At 39.0% G+C, this 13,921-nt stretch overlaps 1 protein-coding gene across 2 annotated transcripts in view; it reads right to left on the bottom strand.

Moving 5' to 3' along the window:
- Window positions 1–13,921, bottom strand: part of cog5 (component of oligomeric golgi complex 5) — an 81,328-nt gene that overhangs the window by 12,859 nt on the left and 54,548 nt on the right. For both annotated transcript variants that reach the window (XM_040151272.1, XM_040151280.1), the window contains exons 11-15: window positions 13,586–13,667; window positions 8,468–8,672; window positions 4,037–4,198; window positions 1,114–1,213; window positions 679–789 (exon numbers count right to left, since the gene is read on the bottom strand). In XM_040151272.1, the coding sequence (XP_040007206.1) occupies window positions 679–789; window positions 1,114–1,213; window positions 4,037–4,198; window positions 8,468–8,672; window positions 13,586–13,667 (660 nt within the window). The remainder of the gene's footprint in view (window positions 1–678; window positions 790–1,113; window positions 1,214–4,036; window positions 4,199–8,467; window positions 8,673–13,585; window positions 13,668–13,921) is intronic.

The raw sequence follows: 13,921 nt of genomic DNA, 5'->3' as shown, positions 1-13,921 counted from the left end.
GAGAAATAAGGCAATGTTAGCCTCCAACCTGCTCAGTTATATTCTACACAGATCAGCCACAACATTTAAGCTGGTAGCTGGTTTTAATGTTGTATGTCTTTGTCTGTGTTCTTTTAAAATGTAGTGAGTCGTTGTAATACTGATCTATCTGAACGGCCAAGCAATCCATTTGTGATTACTGTAACAAGCCGAAGGGTTGTCAGTGTGACCAGATCTTTAATGCACGAGAGAATGGACTTTGTTAAGTAACAAAATGTTGAAAATAAGATCACTGAAGTTATAGGAAAGATGTAACAATTCTGCAAAGATAATAGTGTTGACTTGTGGCTTAGGTTTTTCTGGAAGCTACTGGATCTTGTATATTTAGCTGTTGAAGGGTGTCATAAGCACTCACATTACATTTTTTAATTTGTGTAGTAAGTCTTATAATAAGCAAATGTATTCAACACATTTATTTTATACCTAACGTTTTCAAGAACTTTATTAAGTGAGAATGCCAGCTTGACATTAAAATCACAATAGAAATCTAAAAATCATTTCAGTGATCTTTAAGGTTGGTGTCCAAATCATAAAAATGACCACACTATCGCAGCGCATGACTGTGCTGCATTCTTGATTTAAATTCTAAATAAACAAGTTTATTTGTTCAGCAGAGAAACAGGCAGTATTTATTCCAACCTTGGCAACCGCCTGCTGCAGACGGTAGAGGGAGTTGACCACAGCAACGTTCCTCCTCTGGCCCTCTGTTAATGGACCAATCACCTGACTGGCATCACCCTGAGTACACAACTGCAGACAGAGAGAGGTATGATTGACTGACTGATTGATTGAAAAGAGACACACAGGAAGGCAATGCATGGTATATAGAAAAGCTACATAAGAGGAACAACTGTAATAAATCAATTTTCTAGAATTCTGTAATTTTATTTTTAAACTGTCTATTTATCCAACCTTTTGAAGTTCTTCGTTACAACATTATTGAGTTGATGAACTAATTACAAAGTGGAGCAAATGGTGCCATCTGGTATTTAAACAGACATGATCAAAATGGATGCTTTTTGATTCAGAATTTTAGAATTGCACCAACATGTACACATACAATGCTGTACACACCAGCTGTTCTGACTTGACACAGAAGAGTTGGACGGTCTTGGCAGCATTCTTGGCCACAGCCAGGGAGAGATCTGGATCTACTGATGCTACATTCAGCTCACTGGAAACAAACAAACAAATAAATGAGACAGATTTTAATGCCACTCAAATAATATAATCCGGCTAATTAGCAAATGCAAGCCATACACTATGTTCACAGTTAAACTTTAGCTTGCGTGCATACCGTTTTTTGATCAATAATGACTCATCGCATATGTTTTTTAAGTTGAGATAACGAATACGCATGCATCTGCAGGTTAGGGAGAAAGCAATTAATGAAGACAGAAAGAGAGATATCAAAATGTAATACATAAATTAATATTCTTTTTATTAAATGGCCTTGATATTATTATATATAATGTGAAATTACTGGAAATGCCTCATAAATTAATGGCTCATTTCACTGGGTTTTTTTAGGCTGCTGATGTAAGAAAAATTTAGATTTTTTTGTAATTAAACATGTATAAATGTCTGTCAGATGGTTGCAGAGCATCTTAAATTCCCTTTCTCAGAGGGAAGCTTTCCAAAAACGTCAACCCAGAATCCCAATTTACGATTGGCCATGTGTAATTTGCAATAAGGAGGGCAAGGTTAGATCTTCTCTTTCAAGCTCTCTTATGTCATTCTTCACACTACTACTGTCAATTTTTGTGAGCACAACTTATTGCAAATATAATGCCTTTAAGAAGAGACTTTCCAAAGGTGTGCGCTTTTATCCCCATTTTTATGATTCATTACATCTCGCAGCTATCCAGAACTGCATCACGCTGTCGTTGAAAGATCCTGTGTTTTGCAGTAATATTAGTAATTAAAATGGTAGTTAATTCATAAACCGTAACCATGGAAAAGTTTTCTCTTACAGTTTTGAAATAACAAAAAAGGAAAGGGGCCTGAAACAAAAGTTTGGGCACCTTGCATGATCAGTGCTTACTAACACCCCCTTTGGCAAGCTTGTAAATTATTTTTCTACCCAGCTAAGAGTCTTTCAATTCTTGTTTGGGTGATTTTCACCCCCAAAAAAGGCTTCTAGTTCTGTGAGATTTTTAGGGCCATCTTGCATGCACTACTCTTTAGATCTATCCTCAGATTTCCAAAGGTGTTTAGGTCAGGGGACTTGTGAGGGCCATGGCAAAACCTTCAGCTTGTACCTCTTGAGGTAGTCCATCGTGGATTTTGCAGTGTGTTTAGGATCATTACCCTGTTATAGAAGCGGTCCTCTTTTCATCTTCAGGTTTTTTACATACAGTGTGATGTTTGCTCCCAGAATTTGCTGGTATTAAATTTAATCCATTCTTCTCTCTACCAGTGAAATGTTCCCCATGCTACTGGCTACAACGCAAATCCAACGCAATCCGTATCACTTTCTTAACGATGACTGTGAACAAGCCTTAGACCAAACAAGCTAATTAAGGAGACCTTGGCAAAAGTTATCTGAGAGCTCAAATCTGTTGGGGTGCCCGAACTTCTCATGTCAGTGTATCTTCCCAGCACTAGAGGCAGAACTGAGCACACTGCTACTGAGCATCCCATTTCCCTTATTTTATCGTTCCTCGTTTGACCTGGAAATCATTCTGGTCCACCATCATGAAGGATTTTTCGATGCTCTTATTTCTGCTCAGAGGAGCAAGAAGGGATCTCTGAGGAGATATGAGCAAGGACACACAAGCCCAACCCTCACTGAAGTCTTTTACCAGCCTGGCACAACGCTTTTTTAGAAAATCTGTCAGTAGTTGGACAGTGCAGCTGATTGGACTGATCTAATACTACATCACAACATCACCACAGTTTTATACTGAAGTGGACAGACAAATAATAGAACCAACTCAAGAGTAGTACCCCCAATTTTTAGATTTGATTAATCAACATTAATCAACCTTCATGATATTCATGATTTAAATCTCTATTATATATATAGCCAGCGAGAGGAGGTGATTCTGCTGCCTTTCAGCAATAAACATATTTTTATTGTCTATCATTATTTCCATTCAGTCATATGTGAGGCTGCCCAGTGTGTCGAGGGTGAAATGTATTTTGGTGTTAGATATGTTTACATAATTTAAATTTTGTTGAAAAGATTTGGTCTAATAAACAATTTCTACAAATTATACGACATTCTAATCATAACCTGTATTATCAAATAAGCAATTTACAAACAAAATATCAATAATGCAGATGCAAATAATTATTACATTTTTTTTTAAAAACACATTGCTGCTAGAAGTAATGGGTAATTTGCATTCTATGTCTGAGCAGTGAAATCCACCCACACACTTTGGTTTGGTTTGTACACATTATAAATAAAGAATAATGCAGGTTTTTGATAAATACTAGATGTTTGTCAAACTGTTTCTAGTAAGGTGAAACATAAAGAGAGATTAAATAAAAACTCCACTGTGCTGATGTTGTGCATCCTCATTATTATTGGACAATGCATACTGTATGTGCAAAAAACAAACTCCAAAACATAAACAGTCGTTACATACTATGATGTGAGGAAAAGATGCAAGTGAGGGAAATTGGGATGTACCCTAGGTTTGTATTGACTTAAATGAAAGACACCTCTCTGTCAAATTAAATCATATTTTGTGTTTATGCACACCTGACGTAAGTTTTTCCACCTTAACAATCACTAAGAGTACTGCCTATCACATGGTGGCTCTTATAAAAAAAATTTTCAATGTGTAAATTAATCTTTTAATAAATTAATAACATCATTTTATAAACACTTGAGCAACTGAAATGTCTTGGTAGATAAATACATAGCCGTTAAACATGTAAACACACTGTTGAGTGACAAGAAGTGGCAGAGGCAGTGCTGAATGATTTTGTCACTTCCATTGGGTTTTTGTTGTAAGGGACCCAATTTGGTATCTACTATACGTGCCTGCTGATAGTCTTGATGATGCTGTCCAACTCATCATTGGAGGGTGGATTGCGGCCGCCCATAGGGAACACAAGGTTGATCGGATCAAACAGTCGAGAGAGGGACTTGGAGAGGTAGGCTGCCTCGTACGGCTGCAGAGAGTCCTTCAGAGCCTTCTCTGGGCTGCACACACACACAAAGAAATTGACACATAAACAAAAGAATCAGGATGTACATACATAATTGACATGTTGAGAAGATATTTACAGACCAGAAATGTGTGAGAAACCATATTTAGTAGCACAGGTATAAGAAACAAGTGAGCCATTCACTGTTCCTTTCACTCTGCCACAACAAACAACAAGATCAGAAAACTAGCATAAATTTACTGTACAGTAGCCGTTAAAAATTCAACATTTCAAATCTATCATGGTATTAAGATATCAACAATCTAGTTACTGTCTCAAATAATAGTAAATATAATATCCTGTAATTGCCTAAAATATCAGTGTGGATATTTATTAACGGAGCACTTAAACCACAGACATACATGGAAGAAAAATGCTCCAGTATCTCATCCTATTACTATTCAGTGCAGACGTGATACTATAGGTGTGAGTGTGTGTGTGTGTGTGTGTGTGTATTGTATTCATCATGATCATCTCAGTGTGACAGAGGACAACAAAAAAAAGAAGGAGAAATGTTTCAACAGTCCAATGTACATTTATGAGGTAACAGGGCTTAAAACAACTATAAGAAACAGCTCTTGAAATCTTTAAACACTGTAAACAGTAGATATTTTTCATCACTATTTGATGTGGCTGAAATGCTATATTAAAATGTTTTTAAGGGAGTGTGTTTTTTCCTCCAGCCAGCAGGTTGATTGGTGTGTACAGGAGCTTACTGCCTGTTATTTAACATACTGTATGTGTTTTGTTCTCAAAATCATCTGCACACATGCTCCTGTCATTAGTGCACATTTGAAAGGACTTTCTGTAATGTCTTCACTCCCTCTCTATCCACCTCGCACACCATTCCTTTATTCTTCAGTCTCTCTTCCCTTTGCACTTTGCATTTTACTGTTCTCTCTCCTACATTCTTTTCATATACTGTCACCTCAACTACAGATTTGCCAATCCCATTTGTTCTTTCCTGATACTGATTCCAATACCTAAACTTAACAGGGTATCTGCTGATACTGTGTACCAATCAGATACAAGTGGTTGTTTCTCTGCTTTAAGAACTAATTGTTCTTTGTGTACCGTACCACAAGGCAGTAATTCTATCACTTCTTAATAATACAGAAAGTGGAGATGTTCATGCACCAATATTTTGTTTAATCTTGTGCAAATATTTAATTTTATTGTTTTAGAAGCTTTATAAATGAGTTACAATTGTATAATGTGATGGATTTAATGCAGATTGGTCTTCTTTGGCCAATACTGATCTGTTAAATAAGGCTCAGCCAGTCAAGTAATCCAACTCTTTCTGTTGCTGAGGTTTACCAGGTGTCTGCATCTTGCCGTGAATCCTCTGAGGTTCTGAGGCCTCCTTTATAAAAAATGCGTAGGCACAAAGCAGAGCATGAAAGAGGCATATGCCATTTGACTTCCCATGCAAACGTTGGGCTCTATAAAAAAAAACTTAACGGGAAACTGTACGCACCTGTACGGAAATTCTGATATATAACTATTCATTAAGCACCTCTCAATAGTATAAGATATAAGCCAACTCAAATCTCAAATTAAATTCCACTCAATATTTAATCAGAGCTGTCTCACCATCACATTCCCTAACCCCGGAGCGCAGACGGGAGGGCCGAACTGTAAACTACTCACACTTGGGCTCAGTTGTGGTGTGCTCCACAGCTGCTGAAATGCTAGGATGATGCAAAGATGTGGCAGGTGGCACTGGTCAGTCCATGCCCTTACAGTGTGCAACAAAATGGTCAATGCACTCACCTCCATGTCTGATCATTTTGTTTAATCTCAGAAATTGCCCTGTTTGTTATATTAACAGCTGCTGCAGCCATCATCCCTCTTTCAAAATGCATCACCTTGTAATGCATCTGGACACATCATCAGTAATGTTTCCTGGGGTCATCGGGTATTTCGGGTCTTTCAACAATCAGACACCCTCACCCAGGTGACCCAGCTGTGGTTGATCAAGCCCTGGCCTTTGTCCAGGTAGCGCTACCCCACCCATAGTTCTACTCTACTGATCCACAGCCACCTCAAAGCAACTTCTGATGCCTCGGTGGCCATCTTGATGGCCCTTCGCCTACTGAACCCTGTGATGCCTAGTATATTGTAGGCCCTGCAGAGGGACTGGCCTGAGAACCCTCTGCATCCCACCTCAATGGGCTCACACCTCGCTCGCCACCTGTTGCTACGGTGTTCTTCCACTAGCTCAGCGTACTTTGCCCTCTATGTAATGTTGGCCTCCCCAATCTGGTCCTTCCAGGGGACGGTGATTTCCAAGAAAATGATCTGCTTTGAGACCTCCGAATCAGCACCATGACTGGCCTTAGCATTGTTGTGGCAGCAGTTTTTGGGAAATTCTTGTGCCGTTGCTAGCAGGTCAGAGGAAGTGGTCATGGTAGCTGATGTTGGCTTCAACCCAATTCTGAAAAAAGCAATGGTTTTCGTCACTGGGCAGAGGCGCTTGCAGTGGCTAATCCCACTGCAGATGGTGTCCGCTATGACCTTCAGGACTTGGTCCTGACACCAGCGATAGCGCTGCCTGTCCAGGGCTTTCGAACAGCCGCTCCGGATGTGTTCCAGGGTCCCTCTCTTCAGGCACAAAGGGCAAGCTGATGACTCCACCTTCCCCCAGCAGATCAACTTGGATGGGCTTGGTTGAATGTCGTAGACAGCCCAGACTTTTATTCGATGGGGCTCAGCTTTCCAAAGCCCTGCCCATGAGACTTTGTGCTCCACTGCTTGCTCCCATCTTGTCCAGCCCCCCTGCTGCCACACTTCAACCATCCTGCTGGCTCGCTCCTCTTTGATTTATGTTCACACTTCATACTGGATCAGCAACGTGCCTATAAAGGATGATTCTTCTCAGGCTCCAAGGTAGTCCCAGCCACGTACGAAATAACTTGCTGACCCTCCTCTCAAAACCCTCAACTGTGAAGCTCTGGATCTCATAAACTAAGAGGGGCCAGAGAATTCGAGGGAGGATGCCATGATGGTATATCCAGGACTTGAACTATCCTGGTAAGCCTCAGGCTCTTCAGCTCCTGCCTGAGCTGGTGAATTTTGCTCACTGTGGGTGTTTTGCTGTTCTTTCCACCTCCAGCCCAAACCGCTCAGCTGCTAGGCTGATAACGACGATAGTCATTGTCTGGAGGTGTTGATCAGCGTCAACCTTGGCCACCGCTTCCAAGATGGCATCAGCGTCTTCATTGAACTGGAGCCACTCCTTCTCCTTGTAAGATTGGGGCCACTTAACCCAATGATGTTATGTTGCTCTGCGTGGGTCTGTGGCTTGCGCCACCTGGAGGTTCCCGGTACTGGTGGGTGACTCTGGGCCAGGCTCCTCCTGCTTCTCAGGGGTAGTTCCTGAGCACTGTAACACTTGCACCATATTAATGCATTACATACTTGCCACACAGGTTCTTACACACCTTGCTGCAAACTGCTTCCATTCTACAGAAGAACAATATGTATATCAATATTCATTAGGGATTTGCATTGAGCAGTTATGGTTAATTGTGGGAGTGTTTAGGGCAGAGCGTGAGGCTTGCCAAACTGCAAACATTTTCAAGTCGTAATGGGAAAGCATGGAGCTGTGCATGCGCACAGTTTGATAAGTCTGATTACATTTTTGCTTACACCATTTTAGGCTTTTGTGCACATGTACACTTTTAGTATGAATCCTATGCGCTGTTTTTTAAATGAGGCCCCAGGTCATGAAGTCTTTTCTTGATCGTTGAGAAGGAAAAATGCCTGCTTACATCTTGGAGAGCATGCATTGTGGGATTCTTTGAAGGCAATATGTGGTGCATAAATTTACAGTAAAAATGTAGACATTTGAATAAACCGCTAAAGGTTAAATAAAATGCCCTATATTGTGAATATTAAATTATTTTAGACGCACGCCCTTTATTTCTGCTACGCACTGACATTCTCAAACATCTAGTAATTTATTTAGAAAGTTCATTCTGCATGGTAGTACTTAAAAGTACTTTATCTCAAACCTGCTTGTGAGTTGAGCAGGACTTAGAAGTGCTTGTCCAAGTTTATAAGTGCTTGTGCACTTGTAACCAGCCTTTTAACTAAAGTGTTAACTGTATAGAAACAAACAAAACACAAATATGATCCAAAATAAATTTCTCCACACTGGTTCACACCAAACAAAACAACCCATAGGTGTGATCACACCCTGAAGTGATTCTGATTGCATTGAAGTAAATCTGATTGCGCTGTTGTCTGTGAGTGGGCTCACCTGTAGTCCTGTTTGCCATGCGTGAAGAGGTCCTGGCTGTCTGTCTCTGTGGCTGTGATGTCCAGAGATGCATCCATCCCTCCACTGCTTGTTAGAGCTCCTTGCAGGCTGGCACTGTACTGCTGCAGGCGGCGCCACAGCTCATTGTATAGTCGCAGCAGTTTGGGATACTCTCCTTCAAACGCCTGCTTCAGGAAGGATGAGGCTATAGAGACAAAAAAGACAGAGGCAGGGGCAGTGAAAAAACAGTTTATTTTTCATGTGACAGTTTTGAAGACAGTGACCCAAATAAAAAAGTGGACGACCCTTCATTCCACCCCCAAGCAAAATTAGTTATTGGATATTTTAAAGCTGGAATATCTTTTTAATATCAAATAACTATGAATTAAATCCATGTCAAATCAACAGATTTTAGAAAACTTTCCAGACTGACCATCTTGGATTTGCTTCATACTTCATGTAAATAATGTCATTTTACTCAACATCTAGTGTGCAAAAACTTTTGGCCTGTATCATATAGAGTTTCTCTGATACGGAGGCTTTAAGAAAGGGGTTGTAAAAAAGTGTTGCTAAATATTGTAAAGTTCAATAAGTCATTACTTTTGAACTATTCATGCAACATGTTTGAAATCTTCGGGGATTGTTCGACACTATTAGAACTTCTAAAATGGTTGGCCAGTAGTTTCATATTTGCCCAAGGTATGGCTTGCTGAAAATTGTATTAAAGAAATGATTTTGTTCTTTGAAGCCCCCTATATCTTAACGCTGAACCACATCAGATCTTTTGAATTTCTATATACAATACTCAGGTTATTATACTTCAACAAATAGGTGAATTTCTGAAGGAAATCAAAATTTTGATTTACGACTAATTCAAAATGAGTGGCTTAAGGTGGGAAAGCCACTAATATGTCTCAAAAAGTCAAGTCGTCCTGTCAATTTTATTTATATATCACCAATTTATAACAGAAGTTATCTCAAGGCAGTTTTCACATAGAGCAGGTCTAGACTGTACTTTATAATATTATTTACAGAGACCAAACATTCCCACATGAGCAAGCACTTGGCGACAATGGAAAGGAAAAACTTCCTTTTGAGGCAGACAGGCAGGTTGAGCGGGGGCGGAGAGAGAGAGAGAGCGCTTTTGATGTTTTGGCAACATTATTTTTTTTGGAAAACTTTCATGCCAATAAAGCACCTTAGAATTTGAATTTGAATTTGGTGGGGCACAATGCAGTTTTGTCTGCGTGTAGTAGCGAAAATTGCTGGTTATCCAAGTCTTTGTGTCCTTAAGGCATGCTTGAAGTTTAGCTAACTGATCGGTTTCATCAGGCTTACCTGACAAGTACAAGTGGGTATCATCTGCTCAACAATAGACGTTGATGGAGTGTTTCCTAATAATATTGTCTAAAGGAAGCATATATAAGGTGAATAGGATTGGTCCAAGCACAGAACCTTGTGGAACTCTGTCTGTTGTATGCATCCCTCCAAGCCACTACAAGAGCATCAATGAGCTAACATTAGATCCACACAGGCAGCCACATTTTCAGAAGACATATAAATACTCTCCAATTTCTACATTAGCAGTTCTCAACTGTGGATTTATGCTGATATCGCAGGGACTTACTGGTAGATTTTTAATTAAATTTCACACTTCATGCAACTTCTGACAACAGAAACAGAAAAATACAAAATTAAAACAACTATACCATAAATTTGGCTGCATTAATACATAGAATACACTACCATTCAAAAGTCTCAGAACTTCCCAATTTCTCCAGTTTTTATTGAAATGTAACCAGTGCAAGTCGAGGGAATAACTTAACATAGCGCTAAAGGTAAAAAAAAAAAAAAGTTTAGGTCACCAAAAACCGAAAAATCATGTAAATATCATAGAAAAAAGGCCTTTGTCAGGAATTAAGGAATTGCTTAATTTACAGCTTTCATAAGCAATGGAAGGAAATGAAGCCTTGAAAGTTAATGCAAGTAATATCTTACAAGTGCTGCAACTTTTGTTGATTACTCACAAACCTTGTCTGTACAAAGACAGTGTTGGAACACACTGTGTTACTACACCCTCTGATGCATTATTAGGACAAAACTGCACCTCAGGAATTAGTTCTAGTATTAGGAATTATATTGCTATCAGAATAGTGAGAAAAAAGAAGGTAACAAAGGAAGACAGACTGGTTGGTCAGGTGTTCATCCTACAGCAACATAATCACCCAAAAAACTAGATGGTGGATGGTGGATTCACATGATGGAAGACCAGCACAGTTTCTAGACTTAAACCCTGGAGCTGGTTTTGGATGAACTGGACAGAGGTTGAAAGTAAAGCAACCTACAAGTGCAAGCTTCCAAACAATATTTCATTACCATTGTTGAAAAGAACATCAAAGGTTTGTTCGGCTACTGGGTGACTTAAAAATTTTCATTAAATTTAGGATTTAATATTCCATTATTCCATGATTTTTTAAAAATCTTTATTGTTTATTTTTTGTATGCTTTAATTTCAGGCTACATAGAGACATTACACTATGTAAATTTCAGTAACAACTGAAAAAATGGTGTTCTAAAACTTTTGACTGATTGTGCATATCATGACAAAGAGTAAGAGGAGTAGGAATGGAACTTCGTACAAGACCGTCTCCCTCCCACCTTTCAAATGAAATGCATAATTAAAAATTAATTTTAAGTCAACTGTTAACAATTACAGGCATTTATATACATTCACAAATTAATTTTCGGCTTCAGAAAAGCAAGCTGGTCCAGGAGAAATAGACCCTGCATATAAAGACAGTGGAGCGAGGAAAAAAGATGGGGTCACTCATGGCTCACGATGGACACACACATCTACTGCATAGAATCGCATTAGAAAGTCCCATGCAGCTGCATTGGAGCCTAAACACAATACAGTCGGATGCTATGGACATTAATGTGCAGGCATATGAAGAAAAAACGGGTTTTTTCAGATTTCATAGCACACTTGTCAGGATTGGCAGATGTAAAAGGGATCACGAATGGGTTGCTTTACATTAAGGAGAAAAGTCAACTGAGATGATTAAAATTGATCATCATCACTGTTCCTTAATATTGGCAGGGGGAAAAAACAATCATTAATTGTCTCTTCAGTCAGTAACAGTTGATTTGATTGTCAATCGGGACTATTTCTCATTAAAATCAAACATACCATAAATTTTCATATAAAAACCACTACTCATACTCTCTGCAGTTTCTTTTACATGGAAAACCTTCCAATAAAGAGAAGCTTGGAAGATTTTTAATGTGAAAAATCTGCAGGAAGTGTTTAGTTTAATGGCGGGAACTTAATGTCAATCGAGAAAAATAGAAAAGTGTAACAAATTAAATTAATTAGTGAATAAAAACAGTGTGTCAAAAAGAGAAACTGAGTTATTTGGCATTTTTGATTGGTTGCCACTCTCAAGAGGGCAGGTTTTACCTAGCATGAGCCTGCCAGGGGTTAGATGCCAGACTGAGGTAAGAGTAGAGTTGCACTGCTGAAATCCTGATTTTATAACCATGATGTATGCCTGGGCAGGGAAAGCCAAACCTTGCTCTCGCAAGTCAATACTGGTGACTCTCTTCTACGGAAAGTTGCTAAGGTTTATCCAAAAAGATGCTAGACAAAGGCTCTAAATTGGCAACACTGTCTCAAAAAACCTGCTGATGACTCCTATTCATTTTGAAAGAGCAACGACCAATGGTGTAGCTTCAGCAGTTTGGCGCGCGGCATTTGGCTGACCAATGATGTAACTTTATCACTCACTTAGTCAGTCAAGGACATTCGTGTCTATAGGACTGGCCCCGCTGTTGCTGTCCAGCCAATAAGTACCAGCAATGTAAAAATACTCCCTTACAAGTAAAAGTCCTGCATCGAAAATCATACATAAGTAAAAGTACGTAAGTATTAGCAGCTAAATGTAGTTAAAGCATTCAAGTAAAAATACTGGTTTGTTCCCTCTGTCTGTCTTTTAAGAAAAAGGGACAAGAGACATTTTTGCCAGATGATGTTTCAACATGAATGAAATTTAACGATGATATGTACTTTCTTCGACCTTTTCCAAGGAAGTCAAAGAAAAGTGGTTGGGAAAGGAGTTTTTTGCCTTTTCAACTGCAGCCCTTGTCTACACCTCCCATGTAGTAAAATTGCCATAACAGCAGCAACTGCAGAACCACTTTCACAAAGGTTACGCAGTTACATGTCTCAAGTGTAAGTGTAATGACAGCTGTTATGTACCAAGTGTAGACAGCTGTACTGATAAAAACTGAAGCAGATTTGAAAAATGTTACTGAAACACATGCTTTTCACATGCTGTGCAACTACATTGCATAGCTCTGTCATACATGTCTCTGCCACAGTTTCAATGTCCAGTTAAACAATAAAACTGCAATATAACTTGAAGGTTCCCTTTTGGAGTTTTTGACCTTCAGTAGTACCACACAGCTATTTTTCTATGAGTGGGCACCCATTTTGTTTATCCAATGCACGTTGACATACAAGTAGACCATGCTGGATTTAAAATGTCTACAAATGCACCTTTGCAAATGTTTCATGAAGAGGGAAATGTCCCTGACACACTTGTTAAGACCTCAAGCATATACACAATGCGGTTTAGCTAGTAACACGTAACAGTAAACATAACTTTTGCTTGTTTCTGTTTTTTTTTTCTGTTTTTATTTTAGTTTGAGATCCATACTTGTTTCGATTTTTTGATCAATTTGATTTTTGTAAAGGAATTATCATTGTTTGTTGATGCAGATGTAAGCAGTGCCTTAATACAAACCAAGGTTGTAACACAGCCCAACACTGTCTAAATATGAGACTGTTGAATGCTCCAATTGCTCCATAAACAACAGGCTTCTTATTACTTGCAGCCCCATTGATTTCCTAGTGTTAACTGTGCTCTGGTTACAACCTGATGATTATGACCTCCCGCTGGTTGTTTGTGCTACTGGTGTTTTAGCAGCCAGCTACTGTCTGTTTAAAAGAAACCTTAAAGACTCACATCCTTTGAGTAAATAATCATTGCTTTGAATTAGAAGCTTTGATATTTAAACTTTCAGCATCCTATGGGGAGAGAAAAGGACCAATCTTACCTTCAGTTGCTCTGTGAAACTCCTCACTAAGTGTGTTGGTTATATCGGTCCAGAAGGTATAGAGGATATCAGGCTGACCATCCTGTCATCAGGTAGACAGAAAAGAAAAAAAAAAAATTACATCATAAGTTGTGCTGATGATGGTCATATGATCTAAACATTCAATTTTCATTCCCATTTTTCACTTTTGAATCTTTTAGAAATCTAACTTTAAATGGATGAATATCAGTCCGTCTTTTTTTCTGTCTAACTGTCCTGCAATTTAATTGACAACAGCTCATCGGATTGGCTTAAAACTTCTCCTGTGTATTGTTGAGGACCTAACGAAGTGTCATG

The sequence above is a fragment of the Xiphias gladius genome, chromosome 2, assembly GCF_016859285.1.
Source record: "Xiphias gladius isolate SHS-SW01 ecotype Sanya breed wild chromosome 2, ASM1685928v1, whole genome shotgun sequence".
NCBI classification, from domain to species: domain Eukaryota; kingdom Metazoa; phylum Chordata; class Actinopteri; order Istiophoriformes; family Xiphiidae; genus Xiphias; species Xiphias gladius.
This window is presented reverse-complemented; position numbering and strand designations above follow the sequence as displayed.